This window comes from Juglans regia, chromosome 14, assembly GCF_001411555.2.
Source record: "Juglans regia cultivar Chandler chromosome 14, Walnut 2.0, whole genome shotgun sequence".
Classification (NCBI taxonomy): domain Eukaryota; kingdom Viridiplantae; phylum Streptophyta; class Magnoliopsida; order Fagales; family Juglandaceae; genus Juglans; species Juglans regia.
The window spans coordinates 9,307,194-9,317,518 of record NC_049914.1 but is presented as its reverse complement, the minus strand read 5'-3'; the positions used below and the strand labels follow the sequence as shown (position 1 = coordinate 9,317,518).

Below are 10,325 nucleotides of genomic sequence, written 5' to 3'. Positions count from 1 at the left end.
TAGTTTTGCATTGGCTTGAGATTGATCTATACTTAAGAAAAAAAAAAAAAAAAAGATTATTTGCAAACTGGTGTGAAGGATACACTCTTCATAGTGTAGAAGTTTAAAATTTGTAGTAATATAAGCTATATAAAAAGTGCATTCTCGATACTAACTTGCAAGTAGAAGAACTCATTAGAAATAATTACTTGAATACACAGAGAATTAAAGAAGGGAAAAAAATGATTTCAAGATAATGGACCTGGTAGATCCTCTCTCTATAAAGCTAGAAAAAGTACCTAAAATTACCTTTCAAATTTTCCTAGGAACGTTTAAAAGGCATGTTTCTTTCGGCGGGTGGGGTTAAAGAAACATGTCATAAATTCCTGAATCGACTCATTGTTTTTAGATGGGGCTGGAGAGATTGGGCCAGAAGGCTGGGCTTTCAGCTTAGTTACGAGAGTATCACTTAAGGTTGCAATATGGGAGCCCATTACAAATGACGACAGCCCATTAAACTCATTTTATTTAATCATTATAATTTTTTCAAACTCTTAAATAGAATACAAAATCTTATACTACTTTCTCAAACTTCTAAAGAAAAATAATATTTAAATATTTTTTTAATTTTATAATATTTTTATTTAATATTTTCTCTCTCATTTTTCAAATATTATGATATATTCTAAATATTCAAACAAGAAATATATATACATGTATATGAGAAATAATTAGTTGGGACAAAACCTAGATCTGTTAAAAACAAAAGAGAAAAATACCAATGTGAAATATATATATACATGTATATCTATTTTTTTTTTTTTATGAAAATAATGGATGAAGATAATATTTTCAGCTGGCATGCAATATAGACTAGTTATTGGTCAAAACTGACGACTTTGGAACTATGATCAGGACTAAATACAAAAGCTTTTGAACAAAACTCTTCACGATAATTATGTCTTGGACTCGAAGACAAAAGGAATGACCATTGACCAATTTAAAAAATATCTTCCTATTTCCAAATATCTATCATATAAATTAAAAGATGTCGAGTCCAATACTTGATCATCAGGTTCTTATGCTTTATATATCACCTTCATCTTGACCTCCTGATTCTATTAGGGGTGGGCAGCCCGCCCCTGCTACCCCGCTTGCCTCGTACCTAACTCCGCACCCTCTCATATTTATAATAAAAAATATTATTTTTTATATTTATATAAATATATACAATTTGTTATAAATTTAAACTCAAGTTAATGGATTGTCTTGACCTCTTAGGCCAACTTTTATATATGAGATAAAAAAGAACTCTAATGAGTCTATATTTTTTTTGAATAAAATTAATAAATGTATTATATTATAATTTGGATCTAAAAAAAATTATAGATCCAATGAATTACTGGGTTGAGCAGGAGGCGGGGCAGGATGCAGTTTCAACCCCACCCCACCTCCCGTACCGGGATGGGGTTGAAAACCCTTCCCCCCACCCCAGGCGGGGGAGGGGGTGCCCCCGTCCCGCATCCCGCACCATACGGATAACACCCTTAGATTCTATAGGTATATATGTTTTACATTCTCAAAATTAAGGTTTGAAAAAAAAAATTAAAATCGAAAATCATATCATTCAAATCATGAATTCCATTTGTCGAACTGAGTGGTTCAGCATCCTAACAAATTTAAATTGAATATTTTAATATTAATAAAAATATTAAAAAAAAGTACATTGCTGATTTTCAAGCATTTAAAATCACGTATGGAAAAGCTTAAATTATGAATTTCTTGACTTGAATAAAAATATGCTATAAATCTAAATAGTTTCTATAAGAAGGCAATTAAGGTATTTGACCCAAGTGTTCTCCTTTTATTCTCTCTCATCTTCCAAAAAAGGTAAATGCCCTTAAGCTATAAGGTCATATATAGTAATGATCATAATATTTTGTGCACAGTCACATTTTATTACAAAATACTGATTTATTTTCTAATTTGTTCTTCTTTTAAGTAAACAAAGCAAAAACTCCATGAGTTAACTCAAGTTTTCTAAACTCTTAGTGAACATAATTATGAAAAGAGTTTAATATGTGTTTAGTTTTATCATAATTTGATAATAAAGAGAGAAAAAAAAAACTTGCTTTTCAAACCTCATCCAAAAAACAAACCCGCGCAATTTTGATTAAGTTGGTTTCAAACCAGCTTGGAGTGGTTGATTGAACAAGTTCTACGAGCGATTGGAAAAATATGCAAAATCAGACCAATTGAAATAGAATCGATTGAGCATGTGTTTGATGTTGAGGTGATCTCAAATGATCTGAATTGATTTGTGAATAATGGTATTTTGTAGGTATCATTGAGACTTGTTTGAATATAAATAAGTTGAGGTATATAATATATTTGAAAGTATGAAGTAAGTTGAGATGAATTTTAACTTTTATGGGAAATAGAAAAAATAGTATAACTCATTAATGATTAATTTGAGATGTGTTGATCTGATTTTGACATCCTTGAATCAGTCTTACTAAAACCATTTTTCAACTATGAGTAGAACAAAAGAAAAAAATTGAAAAAATGTGCAAAATCAATTTTTTTTTTTGGCCAATTGAAATAGAATTGGTTGAATCGGTCTGACTAAAACCATTTTTCAACTATTTGCAGAACAAAAGAAAAGGAAAAATGATATTATGTACTAAATGTGCCTACTCGTATATTTTTATTTATATATATATTTTTATTTTTTTTTAATGGTTAAGGATGTTTAAAAAATGCTTAAAGAAAAATAAAAAAAAACTCATTTGTACTAATGTGCACATTTAGTAGGCACATTTGGTAGTCACTCAAGCATTATCCAAAGAAAAAATCAAAAGAAGAAACGAAGCAATATATCTCGAAACAAGAATAAATAAACTTATTTGCAAGGATCTTTATTGACACAAAACACACCACTCCAGTCCACTGATGTGACAAATTTTTACATCAACCTATATTAAAAAGATCAGAACTGCTTCTAAGCAGTCAGACTGTTATATGAAGTAGAACAACCCTCCTATCAACTGCTGCCATGTCAGAAATCACACAATAATTTCAATACTCTTAACCACACATAATAGATCATTTGCAAGACACAGATTTCACCCACGAGTCCCTCCCTTGCATATTTTCTTCTTCCCTCTTCCACTGAAGCCCCCAACCCCAGAAATTCTCCTACCCAACTTGTGCGACGAAGATCGACCAAGAGCCGCAATGGAGCTCGACTTCACGGTGCGGCATGAACTCGACCCTGAGCGTGTTTCTCATGGTGCGGTAGGTCATCTCTTTTTCTTCTTCCCTCTTCCACCGAAGTCCCATTCTCAGAAACTCCCCTACCCAACCTGTATGACGGAGATCCAGTACCTCTTCAATCTAGTGTCTGTGCCCCCACCATTGATTTAATTCCAAATCCGATGGTCGAAAACCTTTCTCTTCCTTTATACCAACGATTCTTCATTTTTTTCTTTTTTATACCAAACTTCTATGGTCGTTCAATCCACTTTTATAAGCTTTTATCTCAAACAATTCGATTATTCACAACAACAACAATGAAAAATTATTTTCTTAAAATCAAATACATTTAACAGATTGTGGTTTGAGGAGAAGGGTCAATGCCGGTGGACTAGTGGATGGGCTCTGGGTTTCGTGAGAGCACGGGGAGAAGATTTGGAGAGTTTTGTGGGTTTCGTCCATTGCGGCTCGGTGGGTTGATGTCCGCCCATCACAGATCTTGGGGCAAGCCAGGCGAAGGTAGCCGTGTGAGAGGGGGTACAAAAGGGCTGAGAAAACTAGAGGGGGTGCAAAGGAAGGGCAATATTTTTTGTAATTTGATGTAGTGCATATACAAGATAGTTGTGGTGGAAAGCTTAGGTGCCACTTAATTATTAGTGGGCTGTTATTTGGGTAACATTAACCCGACCAGTTCTAAAGATTTCTCTAAAAAATTATTAGTATTTTGAGTTTTTTTATAAAAAAACAAATTCTATGATAAGTGATAATTCTATACCAGGTTTGTAAATAGTATATTTCAACTAAAATTTACTTGCGATCAAAACAGCAATAACAGTACGAGGGGTAAAAAAATATGAAAATTCTAAATCCAGCAGCACCACCTCTCTTACAGATCAACAAGTCTTTGCTGTTCATGTGTGAAACAAAAGAGTCAGCTGCAATTGGAATTCAAAGTTAGACATTTACATTTTGCCAGTTCCCAATGATTTACCTGTCATCTCATGCTATGAATGGCGACAAAAAAATTCAAAAAGATCAGAAGCGGAACCAACAAATTAATTAAACCAAAAGGATCAGATGCCTCCATGATGATACTCATCTATAGAGAAAGGTGGGGGCCAGCATGAACAGCCTTGAAGTTAGAGATATATAGCTCCTTATAATGAGTACCACTGGAAAAAAAAAAAAAAGCTCCTGTCATCTGAGGGAATATCCCCACATGGGTTTGCTCAAACGACCTTCTGCTAATTTCAATGGAGGTTGTTTTGCTTTCTCTCTTGGGAAAGTCAAAATGCAGCCCCATTTTATCATTTCAACCAAAGTCAATGCAACCCAGAGAGAGAGATATAGAGCTGAGAGATCCACTTTCAAGCTTCTCTCTTATGAAATAATATGACGCATAATATATTTAGAAGAATCATGGTGCAACTAAATGGGAATCCTAAGTATGGCACTACTTCTTTCAAGACTCTTGCTTTAATTAGTTTTGACCTCTTGCTCATGATACATTTATAGAGATTCAGATCTGCGTCCAGTTCGAGATCCCTAGCTACCTGCTTGATAAAATTCTTTCCAGCAAACAAGATAAGAAAAAAGGACAGATCGATATGATAGAGTTGATATGAAAATGGATCGATCGAGGAGAAATAATTCACACTGATGACAAACATGACTATTTTCATAGATAAGATGCCACTTTATGTGGAAAATTCCACTTTTAAAGAAGTAGAAGTAGAAGATATAATTAACCTTCACATAATAACATACAGAAAACCTGATATATATGAAAAAGAAAAGAAAGAACAAAGAAAAAAGAAGATTAACATATAGAAAACCATCATCTGGTTTCATCTCCTTCTCTAATTTTCCTAATCTTACCACTAAGATCTAGTACTTGAACAGTACTTGGAGGGAATAACAATTCAATCTCATTTGACAGATCAAGCGGAATTCTTCGTCTAGCGGCTTTTCGCTTTGTCGTCACTACTGCTTTTGGTTTGAGTTTTCTTGGTGCAGGAGGGCATTGCAGAACCACTGGGATTTTATGATCCAACGAAGTTGGAGTCTTGAACCCGTCATCCTCCTCCCCCTCCATGTCCCTGAATTCTCCTAGAGAAGGAATTCTGACCCCCAGAGATGAAAGAGAAATGCTGTCATGTTTATCTTCTTTTTCTTGTTCTTGTTCTAGATCTTGTTCTTGTTTTTGATATTCTTGTTCTTCTTCTTGCAGTACTTCTGGAATTTTGCGAACCCCGCGATCTTCTGGAGGTTCTGTCGGGCACTCATCTTGAAATTCCAACGCGGGTCTTGTTGCGAAATTCAATTTCATAACATTCAGATCCTTATCAGGGACAAGCATCTGAGAATCGGACACACCCATGAACGAAAAGTACTAACTTGATCTCAGAGTAATTAATGCAGGACAAAGTACATGTTTATAAGAAGACGATAAGAATTGGAATGAAGAAGCAGTACCAAAACAATCGGGTAAGAAGATGATGATGAAGAAGAAATCTAAAGATCACCGACAAGCCTCTCTAACTGGGGAAACAAGAACGATGATCGATGTATAAATGTAACGATGCCCTGAGAATATAACCATAAAATCACCATCGATCTTTTCCGTTTTTAAGTGATTTCTTCGACCTTCTTTGGATGTTCCCGATCAAGATGTTTTTAGGGAGACACGAGTGAGAGAGAAAGTGGGAGAAGCTTTAAACCCACTTCGATCGGTGGAGGATCCAATGCGGATGTAACCTTTCTCTCTCTCCTCCACGAGTCAGCCATTAATATCCTTTGGCCGAAGTCAAATACTACTTTCAATTATTCATTCTTGCAAACAATCACATACAAAATATATTTATAAGTTTTATTTTTTAGTTACGTTAATCAGAAATCTTTTAGGGTGCGGCTACAATGCCGCCCCATTTTGACCGCTGGGCGGTAAAATCTTTTTTTTTTTTTTCACATTTTTTTATATATTTAAATATATTTAAAAAATAAAAAAATACACCAATACATTTAAAATCAATTTCTTAATCATTAAGTAAAAAAAAAAAAAAGAATTTTAACCAGCGGTAAAATAGAGGTGTCACTTTGGAAAGGTAAAGTAGTGTTTCTCAATCTTTTATATCAATTATATTAAAAAAAAAAATTTATTTGTAGTCTTGAGTAGGGGATTGTATGTGCAGGTTCTATTGATAAATAGGAAATCAAGGATAAAAGGAAAAAAAAATGATTTTAAAAATGATATTATTGTAATTTAATTTTTTTTAAAGATAACTCATGTATGGACTTGTATGAGTAATCTCCGGTATATGGCGACTAACTCTATTAAAAATTATCTTTCAATATATATATATTAAAAATTAAGTAATATTTTAATTTTTTTTAAATTATAATGAATTTCACTGTAAATGGTGTGTCAACGCACCAAATTGTATGTTTATATATATATAAAAGACAAACAATTAGTTTATAATTTCATTGATTTTAATTTAGAATTAATATATAAACATTTGCACCTAAAATCCCTTGATTTTCAGTTACTAGTTAAAACCGCATGATCATATATAATTAGCGATGCAAAAACTTTGAAAAATCAAATCAATTTTAAAAAATCTAAATAATTTCATACCACTTGAGATCACACAAAGCTTAGAACTAAATATATGTACAAACAAAGCACTACCACAAGTCGAAATCAGGGGCGGTGGACCCTCCAAAAACTTTGGTATATCATGTATTTTTTTTATGAAGTGACCCCTCCAAAATTAATTTGTTGGCCCCAAACTTCACTTTAATAATTTGATGTGTTCATTCTGAAATTTGAAAAAATACAACCAGATGATCAAGCTAAATTTGATCAGTTGCTTAATTAGGCAGCTTCTTAATCTAATATGCCTCCAAGGTGAATTAAACAAATACATGTACAAATCACTTAAAATTTATGATATTCTATGAATAAAATAAGAGAAGTGATAATTATAGTCGTAAGTGTGTAAGCGCCATGCAATCACTTTGAAAAAAATAAATAAATACGGAACCCACATGAAAAAAATTAATTTTTTAATAATAGACCCCACTCTTTTTCAAAGTAACTGCACGGTGCTTGTGCACTCCACGACTGTATGTATCATTACTAATATTAAAATTTTTATAACGGGATTAACAAAATTAAGAGAAATGCTTTAGTTATAAAGAGATTTCATAAAAATGTAACTCACAAACTGACGTGGCTTAATGTGATACGTCAGATTGTAAAACTATTTTTATTGTAAAATAGATCTAAAATATCAAATGAAATTACATCAATTTCTAATTTGACTAATTTTGTGTAATCTCTTTATTGTTGTAATACTTCTTATTAACTAATATGATCGTGAGCTGATCAACAAATTAATATATATAATCTCGTTCAAGCAATTGTTTTTTATTTTCACGGACCGATTTCTACGGATTTTGATGCATGCATCTGTGCACGTGGTTTTACTACAGAAAAACCATATGATGTTAACGTGCATGCTCGCTGTTCCAACATCCATATTCTCATTTGGCCCAATGTCTTCAAAAGAATCTATCAGAATATCAACTGCTTGGTTGAAAAAGATAACACATCTTTCATTTTTTCAGTGTTGTACAAACTGTGTAGTTGTAGCTTTTCTCAGAAACCTTTTTTGCGGGTGCTTTCTGCCTTCCCTGCATACAATATTGGCCGCATGCAACAAGACAACTTCTAGTAGTTGGTTCCTATATATTGTGGGCAAAACCCATCTGTAGCATGCATCTGCATGCTTCTTTGGCTCTCTTGCTCTAATGTCATTGGTCCATGCAGCATTTTGCTCGTTTCATTCCTTTAGAACCAAAAATTGGAGATTTTGCGGTAAAAAACAAACGGGAGAGAGACATAAGGAATGTTGTCACTGGCTATCCTTAGCTGCTTGTCAGACACCACTGAAAAAGATGATACAGATGATGAAGAAAACAGATAAAATGATAGATTCAGATGACCTAACCTTTTATCAGAATTTCAAAGTCTAGAGTAGGAGAGTAGTTAGTCACAAGATCATGTACGATGGATGTTGTGAAAATGATGATAGACAAAGCAAAGTAAAACACAAGCGAATCAATCACATACACAAAATTAACGTGATTTGACAACGTGTCTACATCTATAGAGCTGGAGATGATTTTATTATACTGAGAAATCACAAAACATACTTTGAGGTGAAATTTCACTGTTAAGAACTCTCAGTAGTACTACTATACTATTTAGTAGACAGTAAGTACATATTTATAGTATGTCATGATGAAAATCTTTATTTTCATTTTTTAGCATTATTCGCTCAAGCGAACTTTCTATCCGATATTCGCTCGAACGACTTGTCAAGCGAACTCTCTGTCTGAGGTTTGGTCAAGCCATCTGTTGTGCAAACTTTCTGCCTGGCGCTTCCCGAGTCACAAACAGCATTGCAACAAAAAAAAAATCCTCCTTCAAAATCTGCCAAAAAATATAACTCATTATTCTCGGATTGGGTCATCAAATCTAGCTGTCACACCAACAAATCAGACTCCACAAATTCAACAATATAGCATAAATGAGGTAATATTAAATTTTTAATAAATACTGGCACGTTATATGTCTATCTCTCTCATTTTAAGCGTTAAATTTTGGGTAAGAATTCTACAAGTTGAACGGTTCAATTTGGGTCCACAGATTATTAGATCACCAAATATATATGTTGGCATCCCTATCATGATGAGATGCTACCATTAAGCTAGACCACATCATCTACTAAGAAAGACTAATTGAGCAATATTAATGCCGATTGGTATCCACCATTTTGGATTCAGAAGATTGCTGCCATGCGTTGCTGCATTCCACTGGCTGTGTTCACATACAGGGGGCCCTTCTGCAGGCCATAATTCTCATGTCGTGGATCATATATAGAGTCGAAGGTCATTGCTTTGGATTCCCAGTCCCAACGTTGAACATGGGAGTTAAGATTTGGTACGTTCTAGTTATATTCTAGGCCATTTCTTTTACCCATATATATAGAAATAATAAAAAAATTTGGCGTGTGAAAGAATCATAAGATTCAATGAAAGCAATTGCTCACCAAATTATAATATGTTTGTCAAACGTATTTATATTTAGTGCTACCTAGTTATCTAAAGAAAGATGGATAAAGATTAACTCCAACATCTCTCCATTTGAATTGTATATATAGTTCGAAATTAGAGATACAATATATGAATCCTATAATATTTAGAGCTCGTTTGAATTTAGAAAGTATTTCATTTCATCTCATCATTATAATTTTATCTAATTTTTACACAAAATGTAATAAATAATTCAACTTTTTTAAATTCTAAAATAATAATAATATAATAATAATATTTTATTTAATTTTTATTTAAAATTATCTTATTTTATCTCATCTCTAAATCAAACGAATCATAATAATATTTATATATTGTACGTGCATATTTGAGATAATATAAAAAGTTTATGTAAATATTTGATGTTGTCATGTATCTCTTTCTAAATGATAAGAAATTAGAGGGAATTTTAATACAAGAAAAATTAATTTGTAATTAAGATAATTTTATAAAAATAAAATTTAAGAAACTCTTATAGTCAGCATCACGGGAATGGAGAAGGAAAAAGAGAGATCACAGAATCTGATCCTAAGGCGAGAAGAGGGCGCAATTAATACATCTTTATTGACTGGAAAGTAGCTAGTGAGGGACCCAATTGGATTGCTTGGATTTCACCGCATCTTTACATCATAGGATTGCTGCTTAATTTCAGGACCACTCTTTTAGCTCTGAATCTCCTAAAAAAAAATAAAGAAATTAAGAAAAATTATATATTACGTATGGATATTTTTATAAAATAATTTATAACAATAATATTATTTTATAAAAATATTACCATATTAAAATATAAAATAATGATACATATAATCGTAAAATATATAAACATTAATTATTTTGAAAAAAAATAAAGTTTACAATTAAAAAATTAGTTTTTTTATTTTATTTGAATCTCTTATTTATTTATTTTTTTCTAAATGACTGAATGACGT

The 10,325-nt window shown here is 32.4% G+C and overlaps 1 protein-coding gene across 1 annotated transcript; it reads right to left on the bottom strand.

The window, feature by feature from the left end:
• Positions 1 to 4,900: 4,900 nt before the first annotated feature.
• On the bottom strand, positions 4,901 to 6,013 carry LOC108992938 (cyclin-dependent protein kinase inhibitor SMR10-like). Its single transcript, XM_018967664.2, has one exon. The coding sequence runs from the start codon at positions 5,612 to 5,614 to the stop codon at positions 5,072 to 5,074; it is 543 nt and encodes a 180-aa protein (XP_018823209.1). The 5' UTR covers positions 5,615 to 6,013; the 3' UTR covers positions 4,901 to 5,071.
• Between the last annotated feature and the right edge of the window lie 4,312 nt (positions 6,014 to 10,325).